Source organism: Telmatherina bonti (assembly GCF_933228915.1).
Source record: "Telmatherina bonti genome assembly, chromosome: 18".
Lineage (NCBI taxonomy): Eukaryota > Metazoa > Chordata > Actinopteri > Atheriniformes > Telmatherinidae > Telmatherina > Telmatherina bonti.
The window spans coordinates 19,070,073-19,088,285 of NC_136616.1; the positions used below are offsets into that span (position 1 = coordinate 19,070,073).

The 18,213-nt window shown below is 39.9% G+C and overlaps 1 protein-coding gene across 1 annotated transcript; it reads left to right on the forward strand.

Moving 5' to 3' along the window:
* Positions 1-847: 847 nt before the first annotated feature.
* tbc1d19 (TBC1 domain family, member 19) lies at positions 848-18,113 on the forward strand (the record flags this gene model as incomplete). The annotated part of the gene is made up of 21 exons (XM_079257473.1): positions 848-943; positions 1,089-1,161; positions 1,303-1,348; positions 4,188-4,263; positions 4,418-4,492; positions 4,683-4,746; positions 6,328-6,374; positions 6,528-6,638; positions 6,761-6,833; positions 7,232-7,270; positions 9,915-10,027; positions 11,258-11,332; positions 11,446-11,508; positions 13,597-13,681; positions 13,806-13,850; positions 13,936-13,968; positions 14,058-14,167; positions 14,243-14,334; positions 14,767-14,882; positions 15,031-15,101; positions 15,933-18,113. The coding sequence occupies 21 exons, from the start codon at positions 848-850 to the stop codon at positions 16,005-16,007; spliced, it is 1,578 nt and encodes a 525-aa protein (XP_079113599.1). The 3' UTR covers positions 16,008-18,113.
* Positions 18,114-18,213: the final 100 nt, after the last annotated feature.

Genomic DNA, 18,213 nt, shown 5'->3' on the forward strand with positions numbered 1-18,213 from the left:
CTTAACTTCTCTAATGTTATCAATTTTTTCTTTTTTCTTTTTTTTTTATATTCTTGTCTCTTATGTCTTCAAAAGCAATTTAAGCAGGAATAAACTTGCTTCTAAACAAGCTTAATAACCATAAGAATACAGGACCAGAGTGAAACACCGCCTCAGTCTGATCAATTCAACAATACAATACTGTTTTTTTTTTTTTTTTAAAGTATTTAGATACATTGTCTAAAAATATTGCCAATAAGAGACAGACTAAGAGTGAAAGGTTTATATAGTTGGATGTTTAAAGATTTGCACAATGAGAATAGCTTATCTATTGAGTAAAGAACCGTCTAAGAAATTTTGAAGTGTATTAAACTGTGTTTATCACCGATTCCTCATTTGGATCTAAAGATGATTGCCGTAAATATGCACTAATAAGGCTTTTAAAATTCTCAAGCTGAAACTATCTTCTGTTTAGTAAGCTAAGGGTTTATTGTTAGAATTTGGAAAGAAGAATTCATTAAAAATTTCCCTTTTAAGATGATCTAACTCCGGCAGGGTGATTATGTTTCATGTGGTGTTGAATCAGATATCTTCAAAACGTTCAAAAATAATAATTAACAATTAAATAAGATATTTAGACTGAACAAGCTTTGATTTTTTTTTCTCGAAAACACATCAAGAGGAACATTTTATTTCAGTGTCGGAACCAAAGTGTCGGGTTCTTGTTTCCCCTTCTCGCTCTCCGACCGACCTTAGTTGCTAAGTAACCTCTGTAGGGGGCGGCTGCTGTGTTGATGGATACTGATGGTGTAGCGTTGTAACAACACGTGAAGCCGTGCCGAGTCGGAGCTTGAAGTGAAGCAGGAGGATGGACGAAGGCACAGAGTTATCTCTGAGCATCGCTCACATCGTGCAGCGGCTCAGAGGAAGCCATTTACACTCTCAGATAGAGAGACAAGCCAAAGTGAGTTTGCTAGCATGTTGCTAACGATGCGCCTTCAGCACTCAGAGATTTTCTCACATTATTTAAGTACAAGCTACATTACTTTAAAAAACAAAAAACAAAAAACAACAACAAAAAAAAAACAGCTAACTGTGAATTTTTTCAGGACTGTTTACATCGACCTGAGATAAAACTGGAGTCTCTAAAAGAGGACGTGCGCAGTTTTCTTAAAACTTCAGGTGGGCATGCCACAACTTCAGGTTTTCAGCACTCATACAGCTACAGTTTTCTTGTTTAACTTTTATTTACCTTTTTAATAGCCAATAGCTATTTGCTATTGGTATTTGTGCTGTCTTTAAGTTTTTAAACTGGTTTTTCAGGTTGGGAGAAAAAGCTGCAGAATGCTGTATACAGAGAACTGCATATGTAAGTATGTAGCAGGGTCACTTGTTAAAACACACCATCTTGTTTCATTGCTTTGGTTTGCTGCTGCAGTCAGGGTTTAACCCCCCAGACAGGTGGACATGTGTAAAAATCAGCTGCAAGAAGCATTTTCTCTCTTAGGATCAATAAATAGGGCTGTGACAATATCCTTTTGTCCTGATTCGATTCGATTCCAATTTTTGGGGTGCCGATTCGATTTAAATTACGATTCTCACAATTTTTCAATATTGGTCATTTTTGTAGATTAAAAACAAAATAAATCAATAAAACTTTCTCTTTGCTCATCATTTTTCTTGATTTCAATGAGGGAAAAACAACACAGTAGCCAGATCATGATTTTGCTGCTATAACGCCCAAGAAGACAAGTTAAAAGATCAATAAAAACAATAAAAATGACAAAAATTTTATAATGGATTATTTAAATTTTTTTGAAGAAAAAAAAAAGAAAGATTTTTTTGACAAAAAAAAAAAAAAAAAATCAATTTTAAAATTGTGAAGCAAAAAAAAAATCCAGATTTTTTATTTTTTTGATTAGATTTCCCCACCCTTATTAATAAACATCCATCCAGTTTCTTAACCGGTTAATCAAGGGAGCCTATCCCAGCAATTATTGATCTATATTACCTGGATAAATTGCCAGTCCATTGCAGGGCCTCAGGATGAATAGTTTAGATAGAAGATATTGCTTGTGAACTGCTAGAAACACCTCGTTTGAGGCTTTTAGACTTTTAATCTGTATATTATATTATCATATCACATAACTAGTGTGTTGTTTGGCACATCTGTCCCCAAACCAATGAGCTGAGCAGTCAGAGCAGATCAGGCCTTTTCTGTAATCTGACCCACCAAGTGGTGTGTTACAAAGAGCAGTATGATAAAGGATACCTTTAGAAAAACACTTTATATATGATAGGATGTCCTTACTCTGTTATATACAGCTGTGCTCATATGTATTCATTCCCTTTCATTAAAGAAAAGGCTGAATTTACAACAGTCACTCAAATAACTGGAGACTTTAAAAAGGAACAATTACTAAAATTTTCAAAAATATAATTTAGTGATATAAGACACTGTTTTTTTTTCATTTAATTGAGTTGTAGAAAGAAAAACTTACAAACAATCGAATTGGTCCTGGACAAATTAGAGCACTTTTCTGTTGAACAGTGAGACAAAATACCTGTCAGCAGGTGCAGAAGTCTGACTGAGAGGAACAGAAAACACCTGACTCTAGCGGAAACATTAAAGGATTGTTCAACAAAATATTAGTTTATGAGTGATGTAATATGTAAGAAAACATCTTATTTGTTTGCTTTTTTAAAAAAAAAAAAAAAATTCTATTGAACCAGAATTAGAAAATGATGTAATAATTTTACTTTAGTCAATTTCAGTTTATTTTACAGGCAACAGTTTTTTTCCTTCTTTAATGAATACATATGAGCATAACTGTATGTTGTGTTTAATGAAGTCAATAAAGTAAACAACCTCATAGTCCGAACAAATTACCCCTCATTTACTCCAACAAAGACTAACATATAGCTTTTTCATGCAACAAGAAAGTGTTTGATATAAGTTTAGTCTCAGCAGTAATTGTGAGTATTTATTAACTCCAGCTCTGATATTCAACATGTGGATGTTTATTTTCAAAGAGGATGCTTCACTTTGAGCTGCACAGTGTACACAGCTGTTCTTTTCTGTTACCAAAGACATTTTTACTGGAAAGTCCTACTTTCCCTTATCAAACCAAGAGTCAGATATAATAATAGTTGATTTTGTTTTACATGACTGTTCTATATTAAAGCACATAGGTTTTTAAAAATAATATCCCCGCTAGCTTTACTTTTTATTTAGTAAGACCTGATTACTGCCTCTTGTCCAAAATCACATACCCCCCCCCCCCCCCCCCAAAAAAAGAAAGTATATTGCAACAACTAAAAGTGCTAAATGTATGAACTTGGTCTCAAAAGAGCGCTAAGACATGGGAGATTACTTTAAAAGTGTCAGAACTAAGATATGTGTTACTGTATTGGAGTAAATTCACGTGAGGTAGAAATATCAAATTGTTATCTCCTTTAAGAAATCGTATTACTCTCAGTAAAAACCAGCTGGCCGCCCACTTAATCTAGGACTTAGTGAAGTTATGTCTGATGAGAAGCTGTACAAAAGTAGAAGTTATAAAAGGGAATCTGAGCTTTTTTATAGATGCTTTAGTAGTAGTGTTACCCAGGTAAATGTCTTAGGAGACTGGGTTGACTCGGGTCGTAGCAATGTGATGGCTGTAAAACACCCAGCAAACTCCGTTCAGCAACCTGCTCCTGATTATTTGATGTTCAGTCCTATTTTTCAGCCTTAGCTTTAAAAAAAAAAAAGAGTGAGAACTTGAAAGGTTAAGACATTTGGTCTCAAAATGAAGTCATTCCTGCATATCAAACAAAATCAGTTTTATTTGTATCGTGTGAGCTTTAAAAACATATGTAAGAATCTGAGAGAGTGCAAACACGAGGACGGGGTTGACGCTGTCTCTTTTCTTTGGTCCAGTCATTCAGCATGCCGTGAGCAGGCTCAGCGAGTCACTCGGAGCATCTGGTGGAGATGTGTTCTGACTCATCTGAGCTCTACTCATGAGGAACTAATAATGAATGACTGCATAACCTTTTTAATTTACATTTTTGCCCAAATGAGTCCATCTCGTTTTAAAGTAAAGCAGTTTTTGTGCTTTTATTGGTGCCAGTCTCTTAAAGCTGTCAGCCATGTGGACAAAATACTTTTAAGTATCGACTTGATCAGCCCTCACATAATCCATTCTTGCATTTGCTTATTCCAGCCAGCTGCCCTTGAGCCATCCTACAGCTCCTCCAGAGCATCTGAAAGAGCCGCTGGCCTACATGCGCAAGGCTCAGGTCGGTCTGTCTCCTCTGATCTTCATCACGTCTCAATCGTGCCTCCTCTGCCGCGGATCGTTTTCGCCTGCTTTAATTTGAAAACGCAGCCCTCATTTCATATAACTTACATGATATCTGAAGCCAAATGAATGCGCGTGCTTTCCCCTCACAGGCCAGCTGGGAGAAGCGTGTTCTGAAAAGCCTGAACAGCATGAGCACGGAGCTCGGCGTGCCTCTGGCTCGCATGGTAGGTAGGATACTGTCAATCACAGCTAATGTGGTTTAACTACAACACATCACAATCTGTTCCAGTGGAAAGGCCTTTGTTGGGCTGGGTTTAGCTGCACATCCCTGGTCAGGGGTTTGTTGTTACGATAACCTGGAATATTCACTGGAAGTGTGGATTTTGTTTGTTGAGATCTTGTTTCACTCCACAGAGGCCCACCGCCGAGCAGAAGGAGCTCGCCAACAAATGGAACGAGATGGGCACGGACGAACCAGGTCTGCAGATGTTATTCAGGGGCTTCCCCCTTTAGCTTTTTATGAGATATCAGCACTGACGTGTGTGTGTGTGTGTGTGTGTGTGTGTGTGTGTGTGTGTGTGTGTGTGTGTGTGTGTGTGTGTGTGTGTGTGTGTGTGTGTGCGTGCTGGTGTATTTAACTTGAGCTTAACAAACTGCGTCTCTAAACCAGCTCAACCACATTCCTGATAACTCTGTAAACCTTCATTATCCAGCGAAGGCTTTCTCACGAACTTGACTCCGCTGCATCTTTAGTTTCTGTGTGTTCATTCCAGATGTTGTGGGGTTATACCTGGTTGTACGTGTGTAAATCATGACCTCTGGTAATACCAAAGTATTTCTAGTTGAGCTCATCCAGTGGAAAAATGTATGATTATTACCTTTTTAGATGAATTTTGTTGTTAAAACGAGTATTTATTCGTTCATACCTGTCTCAGTTTGAACTCGAAGCTTTCCAGAGGACACGCTAATCTTGTGTCCTAACAGTGCTATCACAGCATGGGAGTGTATCATAACATTTAGGATGTGCCGTCCGCTCGCTGTAAACACTTTGTACTGCGAATATAGAAGCTGTCCAGACCTCTCGCACGGAGCGGCGATAACCAGCAGCGCCCCCTCCTTCCGTCCCACACGCCAGTGTTCCCTCTTCTCCGGAGGGTTGACGCACCACTTGGATTTACAGCCGCGCTGTGGAGACAGTGGGTGGAAGTCCCACTTCATTCTGGCCTCGGCTGCTCTGCTGTCTCCCATCTCCGAGTTCTGCGACTGCAGCCAGCTGTTGAAAGTTTATGAAATTAACTTTATGGCCTGATGCGTGTGTGTAGTCTAGATTCTACTTCTTAAAATACATATTTAAATATTGTCCGGTCATAATCATTGGACAAGTGTGTATTTTACTTAATATTTGGGCGTACAGCGGTAGTTTTAAATGGAGCGGACATTTAGGATATCTGTGATACACTATGTTACCTCAGAGTCTGCACTTCCTACAAGGACTTAAACGTCAATATTTTATACTTTTGCTGGAAATAATGAGGTGCAGAAATCAAATGTTAAGAACTTGATCAGACATAGCTAAAATGATAATGGGTAAAAAGGACTGCGTTTTCCTTCAGACCATTTGTTAAGGGTAGTGTGTTCAGACTAGCTCACATCTGAACGACACTCCCGGTTTTCCTGATCGTGACCTAGCAAGCGTTTTAGAGCTTTTAAGTGCAAAACCAACAGTCACAAGCTCTCATTTATTCTTACATCCATCACACAACTCAATAAGGAAACTCTGTGATTTGGCTCTTACGATTTGTTTGGGAGAGTTTGCACTCTGGTCAAGCTTCTTCTTTCATCTTTATAAGTGTTTTTAGGGCAAATACAGTATTTGTTTCACTTGTATATTCTGCCCGTGTCTTATGTGATTTGTCTTTGTCTTCTTAGTTGTTACACAATGTAGTGTCTCACAGGATAAATAGATTTGATTGATTTGATGTGTCACATGGAAAACCTTACAAGGGGTGCTGTTGAGGAAGACATTATAAAAGTAATATAGGTATTTGTCTTGCTGCAGATTTAAGTCACTTCAGGCCTGTTTATGCCCCGAAAGACTTTCTTGAGGTGAGCAGCATTTTATTTTATTTTATTTTATTTTATTTTATTTTATTTTATTTTATTTTATTTTATTTTATTTTATTTTATTTTATTTTATTTTATAGAACAAAAGAGCTGAATTTAAACTCCATCGCACCACATTGTTTGCTGCTTCAACAGGTTTTAATCGGTTTGCGGAACCCAAACCACGACAGCAGTGAGGACATCAGCACAAAGAGCCACTGGGGTCTCATCCAGGTCCCCCTTAATGTTAGGGACATCCCTCAGCTGGTATGGATCTGTGTGCGTTTGTGGTTGTTTTGTTCTGCAACCGAACCTGTTTAGACACACTTTAGACTCTGTCCTGCTGACTCAGAAATCTAAAGGTGAGGATGTGTTTTGGTCACTTGCAGAGACAGGGCTACTCGGAGCTGAACTTAAACACTGGACAGCTGGGGATTGATGACAACTCACACATCCATCCAGGTATTCATACGAAGTAAAAGAGCAATGTAACACTCATAGCTGCACAATGAACATGAAGCTCACAAATAACCTTGTTCTATCCTTCATAAAAACAGTGTAATTAACAAAACCTGGAACATTAAGCAGCTTTTTAATAACACATAAACATATTTGTACTTGAGACTAATCAGAGGGAAGTTGATTTAACTGTCCTTTAAACCACCTTGTCTGAAAAGCAGCTAGTGTTCCTCTGTTGTGCCTCATGCCTGTTTGCCATTTCTCAAACAATATCTGTACATTTCAAATACTGACATTGTTACAGTTGGGTGTTTGTACCTTAAATGGAGCAGTGTCTGTGTTTGTAAGTAAATCTGATAACGTCTCTGATTCATCTGTTCTGTTTTTTCTCGTCTGTGCAGATTTGTTTGAAAACGAGTACGTTCATATCGGGAAAAAAGGTCAGTGTTTGGTTAATCTGCAACCCCGTATTATGCAAGAAATTATCATGAGATGGTTCGGAAATGGGTTAAGACTTGCCTTTTTGTATGAAGAATTGTACATTGACAGCATGAAACATTTGTTAGAAATAGGAGCACATATTTGAAGTTAATAAAGGAGCAGCAGAAATGATCTTTAATGCTGAAAACATCACATCGAGCTATGCTACTCGTCATAGAAAGGAGCTTTGTGGTAAGGACGAGGCTTTCATGGGTGAAAAATTGTTGCAGATTTGATAATATACAGTAAAACGGTTCAGAGACACTTGTTGTCTGTGTTCTGTTTTTTAGATCTGGGTTTTAACTAGCTTATTCCCAGATCATTATTAAATTCTATCATTCATTATTATTTATAGTATTTAATCCTGACTTAATACAAAACAGCCCTCTTAGATGTGAGGCTTATCTTAAACCTGCAAACTTTTTATTTCTCGATCTCTGACAAAAGCAGAAAAACATGAAATTAAAACCATTTTGGCGTTGGAACCTTGAGTTTGTGAAGGCAAGGCAAGTTTATTTGTACGGCACATTTCATGTGCAAGACATTCACATAAAAACATTAAAGCATTACAGCCAGGTGCAGAGAGCGTCAACATACAATGTTTAAAAGAAAAACAAAGTCATTAAATAAAAAGAGAGGGAATAAAAATGCTTTTAAGTAAAAAATTGACAGTGTGCAGAATTAACAGTTACTTTGATAAAAGGTGGCAAATAAGAAAGTATTTAATCTTGATTTAAAGCAGCTGAGTGTTTTCTGCAGACCTGCGGTTTTCTGGGAGTTTCTTCCACATGTTAGGAGCATAAAAACTGAGCGCTGCCTCCATGTTTGGTTTTAGCTAAAGCAAACTACTGGCTGCATTCTCATGCTTAGCGAGATCCTTCTTTTTTAATAGTTTTAATGTGTGTGTGTGTGTGTGTGTGTGTGTGTGTGTGTGTGTGTGTGTGTGTGTGTGTGTGTGTGTGTGTGTGTGTGTGTGTGTGTGCGCGTGTGTGTGCGTGTGCGTTTTTAAAGTGATTGTATATGATGCCCATGTTGCAACAGATTTTTAATGTTGCATGTAGCATTTATTTGCATTGGTCTGAATGTATAAAAATGGCAGATTTAGTCATCAGCTTGGTTTTATTGTTATTATTATTTAGTCCTATAGTGTTTATAACTTGGACACAGTTGGATAGAAAAGGATGAGAAAAGGTTTTGGCTTTATTTCTCTTTAAAGAGGAACTTTCTAAACATTCCTAACAAAGACACAGAGACTGTAAAGGTATTTCATGCTGCATTTGATGCTCAGGTGGGATCTCCATACCCTGTAGAGAAGGGAGCAGAACCACACCACAAAATGCAAGATCTGCTGATCAACAAGCCATTCGTCTGATATTTGTACATTTTTATTGAAGTAAATGAAGATTAATCCCTCTACAAACATGATACATACTTAGATGCAACTTTAGAGGCTGATCCCACAGAAAACACGATCCTGAAATCAGAATTCAGGGTCTGTAACGATAAAACAGCCTCAAAGCCACCAAGAGCAGCCTCACATTCTCATTCATTTTACAAATCTCTCTAGTGCTACAATATGAAAACGGGACACTTTAAGCATGGAATAATTTCTCTGTGGTTTAGTTTGTGTGAACACCAAGTCTTTTATGGATGCCATTCAGGCATCAGTCAGGTTAAAAATACTGTTTGTAGTTTATATACACAGCCACATGCCCTCTGTCCACTATTTCAACCCTGGTTGGGTCTGTTTTGGCGGCACGGTTGCAACTAATATTCCAGACCGAGTGGTAAGTGTGCAGTCAAACAGGAAATTTAGGGAGCGAGCAGTGAGTTGGTTTATGTTATGACTGGCCAGCACCTTAAGCCAAGGGGCCGTGTGTTTTTGGCTACTGTCACAACAGAGATTTAGGGTAGAATGGGGGGGAAGCTGAAAGTTTGCTTTCCAATGTGTGCCTGAGGGGTTTTTGGCAACTTCTCTACTAATCACATTTATGAGAAAGAAGGCCTATGTTATGATTATTGATGTTTATACTTTTTCACAAAGACACAATATTCTCCAAACTTGCAACTTTTTCAGAGTCGTGTTTGGGATTCTTTCCAAGTGCCATCTTTATTCCTTCTAGATGCTCTTTCATTAAAAAAAAAAAGTTTGAGTTTCTTCGAGAAATCGAGGCTCACAGGAGCTTTGACGCTTCAACTTCAACTTTATTTATATAGCGTCAAATCACGGCAATGCCATCTCAAGACGCTTTACAGACAGAGGGGAAAACATAATGAAGGCCAATTCATAATAGCCTATATAAGGAAACCAACAGATTGAGTTGAGTCCAACTCAATCTCCCATCCCATCGCTTAATCACCTGCTGTTGCAGGTGTCCATTTTCCCATCTGCGCTGCTGCGACTGTCTCTGATTGAATACATCCTGTTTTTCTGAAGGCAAATAATCAGGTATCTTGTTGTTGACTTGACTGTGTAATTGGAAGTGGAATCGGAAATACTGCAACATTATTTAGCACAAGGAGTTTATGGATTGTATTGACTGCTTCATTTGTGAAAAGGATGTCTGATTGATTTGTCTCCGCTGTTGTTTCTGTCCCGTTTAGCGGTGCTGGAGCAGGACAGCGCAGCAGCACAGCAGTACAGCAGGCAGGGCTGCCCCACTGGGCTCCGGGCGGACCTCTGGGCCCTTATCCTCAACTCCACAAACCAGCCACAGGTACAGTAGTAGATCCATATGTACGCACTGCTGCATGCTACCTGGACGCTTCTGTCAGTGTTTGTTGTAAAGCGTTGTGCACACACAGCTGCAGCTATTCCCAACTACGAGCTGACTTCATCGTCTTATCTATTTGTTCCAATTGTGAGTTCTGTCAGTACTACTCATTTTGTATCCCAGTAGCCACACTGCCCAGTGCAACAAAATAACATGACATATAACACCGACTGACCTATAATCCTTATAATCTGTGTATTTGCTGCTATGCTGTTTATCTTAGCTAGCCTTGGCTTGTCCTGTGTGTACAAATGTTAGGATAATCAAATGCTGCAGCTCAGTTAGCCCAAACAGTGCGGCTGCCTGCCTGTAAACGCTGCAGTCCAGAGTCTTCTGTTGAGGCCAAGTCAAGAAAACAAAGGTTGTGATTTGAAGTTCGATTTGTTACGGCAGACTTTAAAGAGGTCTGGAGAGCGTTAGTGTGTCTCTGGACAACTCTAGGGCAAACAGATTAAACAAAGTTGACAAGTGTCACATAGTCTGACTTATGAGTTGTCTCAACTTGACTTTGTCTCTTGTATTCAGTAAAGTATGACCAAAACCTAGGGTTTTGTTTCCCCCTTTTATGATTTATTTAAAAACATTCATCTTTGATATTTTAAGTCTAGATATAGTTTTATCAGCCCACTGTTTGAGCTTTTGTTGGACAAATTTGTGATTCACTGAAAAAAACAATCATATATTCTGTAACATTTACTTGGCTGACCCACATTTCCTCCTTCATATCAGCAAAGTGTCCAATCAGTTTAAAGTATGTTAGCAGACTTTAATTTTACACTCTGTTATCAATGCATCCTTTAATACAGGTTCCAGTGTCCTTTCCCAGCTGGCAAAATGACCATCTCTGTTTCTATTCTCACATCCGCAGAACTGATTATTGTCAAGACACTTCACAACCATCAGATAGGACGTTTTTATTACTCTGTTTGAGTCATTCATGATAAGCTGTCTCAAACCGGAGGCCCGTTTGAGCTTAACCATGAGATCGCGAACGCCACCACTACACTCCTCCATTAGGCTTGGTTTAATACTGCTGTCATCACAGACAGCATATCTTTTCTTAAGTAATACACGGCTGAAAACATTTGTTCTTACTGCACTTATCAGGATTTTATTATAGGACTAACACGATGAACAAATGATTTGTCTACTCCACACGTCTGTACTTCCTAGGATGTGATGTATTATGAGCAGCTGAAGGCTGGAGTCATACAGCATGACCTGCTGGTGGATAACCTAATCTATAAGGTGAGTTTGTTTGCATATTCTGGATGTTGGGATGTATGCATAGATGTGTACATTCACAGAATTTAAGTCTGAGCTGTTTTACTCATTTTGTAAAAAAAAATTTTTCCCTACAGGATGTGAAGCTAACTGCTAGTAATGATGACTACTACTTTGTGTTTGAAGACTTCCTGTATCAGGTGAGCTCTTTTCTCTTTTTGTATCGCCCGTTCATAACAAACGAGTTCATGACGAGGCGCTTTAACAACCCCAACAGTAAATAATGCAATGGCAAAAACATTTCTTTGCTTTTATTTAATTTCCTTAACAATGACAGTGTTGTGTAACAAATGGTTAAAATAGAGTTAAATGTTAGAAATTTCGTACCAGTAGTTAAAGGATCAAAATTTAAAACAGTAAAAGGATAACGTGTTCAGGTGGCTGAAATGAGTTTCCTCCACAGGGTGACCGGGCTCTCCCTTAGAGAAAGGGTGAGGAGCTCAGTCATCCGGGAGGGGCTCAGAGTAGAGCCGCTGCTCCTCCGCATCGAGAGAAACCAGTTGAGGTGGCTCGGCCATCTGGTCAGGATGCCTCCCGGACATCTTCCTGGTGAGGTGTTCTGGGCACGTCCCTCTGAGAGGAGACCCCGAGGAATGCCCAGGACACGCTGGTGGGATTATATCTCTCGCCTGGCCTGGGAACACCTTGGGATCCCCCCCGCAGAGTTGGCAAATGTAGCTGGGGAGAGGGAAGTCTGCCCCTGTGACCCGACCCCTGATAAGCGGCAGAAGATGGACAGATGGATGGATGGATGGATAACATATACTAACATATACTAAGTGGTTTTGGTGGTTCAGGCAGGTTTACTTAACACAAATTTGGAGTAAGTTTCAGTTCAATTACTGAAAGATTTGCTCTACTAATCAGCTGAGCAGGAAGTTAAAGCAGTACTTTATAACTTTACAACCTTAAAACTCTGTGCCTCTGTCTCGTTTTGATGACACACTGACATTTATTATATACATTTTATGGTGCTGTCATCGCCTTGCAGCGCACCGAGGCTGAGAAACCACAGTTCTCAAATATTGTTCCAGGTTTCCAAAAACGATCTCTGTTTTATTTTTGTTCAGGCTTAGGAAGTTGCCTGCCGTCCAAGTCTGATCGTCCTGAAGGCAGTCTAATAAGGCCTGAACAGAGGCACTGGTTTTTAGGGGTAAATAAAACTCATCAGCATTGATTTTTTAAAGATACAACCCAGAGGCAGCAAATGTCAGGAGAAAAGGAGTAGGCCTATAACGGACCCCTGGGGGACCCCATAGTTCACCTCTGATTTAACTGAGGAATGCTGGCCCAGAAAAAGTCATAGGTGTCACTGCTCTGTTTGCCTTTGGCTGACAAATATGTATATATATGTGACAAGGGATTTACTCAGCTGCTATTTGCTAGTCGCACTCCTTGGTGCTTAACTGTTGTGCACACAGGTGTATTACGATCAGAGCTCAAGCATCCCTGTCAATATTGACTTATGGTAAACCTGCTTAGTGGTGAAGGGATCCACCTACGTCAGGATATTTGTTGTAAAGTTCAAGTAATGCCTAAAGTGTAGATTCCCAGACATCTTTAAAGCCAAGCCACAATACTGCCATCAGAGATTTTTGCTCATTTTGGGATTTATTAATGATAGACACAGGAGTTTGAGTACATTCAAACAGCATTCAAACTTCACTCAGCTGAATAAATAATCTGGGTTCAGAAACAGAAAGGTTTGCTGGTGCTACTTGTGATTTTTTTTCCCCTCAGGTTTGAAATGAGACTTTTTTTTTGGATAGAGCGCTCACTTAAAAGGTCATTTTGTGGAACGAGCACCCACTTAATTCTGTGTTGTCTTGGTACATCCTTAATCCCTGGATAAAGGTGTGCTGCTTTCATACAATTCTTACCCTGGAGGAAGCAAAGCCACTGAATGCTGTCACCAATACCAGAGCAAATAAAAAGGGCATTAACCACCATATCCACCTGTTGACAGGCAAAGATGCTATTGCATAACAACTCTGGGCCTGGCATTCATGTTCATTTAACACATAACACACACTTCAACTGAATCTTAGACCAGCACATGGTCTTTAGAGACCAGGAACATCCTCTATGGCAGCGTCTGCCTCCTGCTACAACATATGTAGCACAGCAAAATTATTTCGACGTATTTGAGCATTAGAAACATTAATCTTCTTACATTCAGCCCGAAGAAGAAGATGTGTGCATTAAACACCAGCTTTATATGTTCCCAGGTGTTGTTGTGCTTTTCCCGGGACACTGCCGTCCTGGAGCACTTCAAATACAACAGCGCTACTCCTCCTAAATCCTACATCCATGGTGAGATGATGTGCCCATCTTTGTCTTCTCACATGTTGGAAAGTCCATTCATCATAAAACCAGAAATTGTTCCATAAATCGCCAACGTCGCTGCCTTTTCTGTGTGTGTATTTGTGTCTTGCAGGGAAAGTGGGAGATGAGGAATGTGCTGTTGTTTACCCTCCCAATGGTGAGTTTGCATGGAGATATTCACGTCATGCCAAACACCTTCATGTTCAGGAAACACACTGACTTTAAAAATGTCCTCTGAACAGGCGTCATACCATTTCACGGCTTTTCGATGTACGGTGAGTGTATCTACCGCTTTTCCACAAAAATTCCACAATAACCAATAAGATGCAGCGTGTGGGTGATTTCGCCGATGTTTGTCCTTCAGTGGCGCCTTTGTGCTTCTTGTACAATGAGCCATCAAAGCTGTACAGCGTCTTCAGGGAAATGTACATCCGCTACTTCTTTAAATTGCACTCAATCTCCTCCTCGCCCTCGGTAAGAGTCGGCGCGTGCTAAATGCTTTTTCTCCTTTAACTTCACCTTAACATGGTCGCATGTGCGTTCCCGCAGGGTATAGTGTCTTTGTGCCTGCAGTTCGAGCGGCTGCTCCAGACACACCTGCCTCAGCTCTTCTACCACCTCCGACAGATCGGCGCGCAGCCGTGAGTTACTGCTTCACTTGCCTGTGTAAATCAGCAGGAGGATAAACTTGAAGGAGCAATTGGTCGCCATTAATTCACCAATTTAGTGGATGTTTTTCTCCTAAAAGATCAGTGTAGCCCATAAAAGTTTAATTAATAAATTAATCTTTAAAAGAACAAACAAACAAAAAAAAAACTTAGATGAAAGCAGAGAGGCTTACATGACGCATCATCCTCTGTCTGCATAGAGTGCAGTCAATGTGCAGTTCAGTAGTTATGACCTGCTGCCATCTAGTGTTGTATTGCTTAAATTGCAGTTTCATCTCCATTATGGAGCCTGAGACAGATCATGTAAAGACTGAGGAACGAGTTGAATGTGACTGACTTCAGTTAGGTGTCAGATTATTGTTGAATGTAGACGTATTTACAGGCAGACGATGCTTTTGTCCTCAGGTTACGTATAGCCTTTAAGTGGATGGTGCGGGCCTTCTCTGGCTATCTTTCTACTGATCAGCTGCTTCTTCTTTGGGATCGAATTCTTGGATATGATTCACTTGAGATAGTTGCAGGTAAGGAAATGTAACTTTTTTTTTTTTTTTTAATATTTCAATACAAATGCTGCAGAGTTTTTACAGTTGCTTTTTCCTGATTTCTGAAGTTTCTCTTTGACTTCTCTCGCCGACCTTCATTTACATTTCTTATTTGCTCCTCCTCCAGTTCTTGCAGCTGCTGTGTTTGCTTTCCGTGCCGAAAACCTGATGGAGGTGACATCACTGGCCTCTGCCGAGGTATGTCTGTCCCACATTGGATTTAAGCGTCTATGCAGATGTCCACACACACACACACACACACACACACACACACACGCACACACACACACACACACACATACTCATGTTGGGCTGTAAATAGCAACTAATAACCATCCTGTACCAGTAACCCGGTCTTCTGAATGCACATGTATTAGGATTCCACACCTTCTTACCCCACCATGTGTACGGCTCACCAGTACTTGCTATGAAATTCAGCCTGGACATCCCAGCGGAAATAGACAGGAGCCAGCATTATAGTGAACTGAGAAAGTATTCTCACGGCTGCAAACTTGGCTGTAAAATTGATCAAGCAAAAACCTTGAAGATAAGTGGAAGCAGCCTTTCATTGTTTAAGTAACAACTAATTAAGTTCATGTGAATCCTCACCTTTTTTTCTTCAAATCCCCTCCTCCCGTCCCAGCGCAGGGTTGTTAAACTACAACATGGCACAGAGGGCAAAGATGCAAGCCAGCACTATGTGCTTGCTCATTTTCCACCTGCCCCAGTTGACAGAAGATATCATAACACACTGCTCCTTATCTTATATTTAGAACCTCAGGCCCAGAGCTGAAATATAAAACCCTGACTCTAAATATGATAGGGTCCCTAAATTTAATCTCTCAGTGATCCCAAAAGGACAGGGTGGGAAGCAAGGTGCTCTTAAGCAAGGATTGTTGCTTCTCAAGGATCCTGCATCGTCATCATCATCGTGCATGTCGTTCTTTGTGGTTGATGAGTGGGAGGGGGCGTGCATTCTGGGCTCAACATTACTCTGATTCGTGTTTTTGTCTGACCAACGCACCGCAGGCCGTCCTCGCTGACCTTTCAACTCTGAAGGTTATGCCCCTCATCCAGATCTTTCTGTTCGCCACTGCCATCTGAAGACGGCTGACATGACAACGTGGGCCGTGCTACCGGCATTGAGGATGAATGCCACTTTGCTACGCCATAAGCGCATTAAACATGACTCATCATTTATCAAGAAATGGGAGCCAAGCGACGAAAACCTGCATCTTCATTTAGTTTTAGCAAAATCTAACCCCATTTTTAGCATGTAGGCACCATAAACAGTGAACACCCTTTATAATGTTATAAGATATTATACAGGATGTAAGCATATCCTACAGAATCCATCCTCCTCAAGCCATGCAGGAAGAGGATCCACGCCGCAGTTCTTGGATCAGTTGAGAAACTCAGCAGGAGATAAGTTGCACAAAGCAGTAATTATGTTGCAAGAGGGAACAACAGTAATGTCTCCAAGCTTGGCTTAATGAAGTGTTAATTAGCTCCTACAATTTATTCTGCTTCATGGCTCCTGCTTGTTATTACACTATTAGATCATGCTGTTACTGATGAATGAGGAGATTTGGACGCGCTGCTTCAGCAAGTTGAAGGAAACTGTGAAAACCACAGAGTCACGCTGTTACTCGTTTAATTAAAAAGCTCTGCACGTGCAGTTTATTGTATTTACAAAGGCGGTTGTGTACCACTGCGCTTTGAAAGGACTTTTTGCACCTTCTGTGCCAATTTTAATGTATCTGTGATCATTATAACTAATGTAATTTAAGATTTATTATTTAATTTATATATATGTGATTTTAAGTCTATAATATCTGTTTAGTTTTTTTATTTTAATTCAACAGGATTCATCACAAGACAGTGCCACATTTGAACTCCTTCCTTCCAGCCTAAAATATCACATTTTCACAAACAAATAAAGTGTATGAGGTCATTAATGGCTTAAATCTTTGTTAAATCTTTGTTCTGGCTCACAAAGTATCTTGTTGTCTTTCCTCCTCCTTCCTGGAATGTTTTTCACAGGTTGTGGGACAGATAAATATTTGGACAGGCATCATAGTGCTTCACTGTAGTCATGTCTGGAGACAACAGAGTGGGTGGATGACAGAACCCCCCCCCCCCCCAAGAGCCCTCCTCCCACATGTAGCATCTGCTCCATTTCTCCTTCGCTGTTGGCTGCCTGCCTCCTCCCCCGCTGCCCCCTCTGCAAGCTCATATCAAATTATGCTGTTCTTCTCTTTCGTCCCCCCTCCTCCTCACCCCCCTCCTTCTTCTCCTGGTTTCTGCTACATCTGCCACCTGTTTACTAGCAGTCCCACAGCTGACTCTTTTATCAGTCCTGCACCCTCTTTGGCCCCCTAAAAATCTGTTTCTGCTGAGACTTGTAGCTGCTGTGGTAGCTAATGGGTCATATAGTGCCCCCTGGTGGTAAATATGCGGCACTGAAAGTTGGTGTGCCTTCTGTCCATCAACACTCAGAGGTTGGTCATCACTGGAAGATCTCCCATTGAATATCATATCAAGTACAGTGATCGCACTAATGTTTGAATGGTGAGAATATTTTGGCTCCATGTTTTCATCACTGATGACCTAAAATTACTCCAAAGTAATGAGGTTAGCTGTTAGCTTTTTAAACCATTTCCTCTAAAAACTTCCCTTTCAGCAATGCTAATGCCTGTACGCTGTTAGCGCTCATGCAGATTTAACAGTGAGCATATGACCATGAATAGTTTCTGTCTTAAGTGATATATGTGATTTATATGTGTCTTTAAACATCATCAATTTACCTAATTAGCTGATGCAAAACATGTCTGGTTCTACCTATTCTAATTCAACAAACCATTTTCCCATGAAACCAATATTATTTTGTCCCATAATTAAAGAATCTGTTATTGTCTTGGATTGGTTCTGAGGAGACTTTAATAAATAACCATCTGCACGAAGAGCTTAGGCTACAATTGCAGTGAATTTCTCTATAATACAAGGAACCTCAATGGGTAGCCCAATTTTTGCCAAAATAAATATTTGAAAGGTAGTTTTCCATTTCTTCAAAAGTCATATTTCTATATCTACTTTTAAACACCTTCATCAGTGAATGCAATTAATTTTTTAATTTTGCTTTTTTATAATATTTTGCTATTGCTTTGTGGGTGATCACATGCATCTAAATGAATATGCATTGCCATGGATTGTGCCATTTTAAATTAAACTTTGTGGAAAACGTGTTTAATAAAAAAGTACTGAAGTGAACAATTAATAAATGTGACTTAATATTCATACTGCAGCCTTT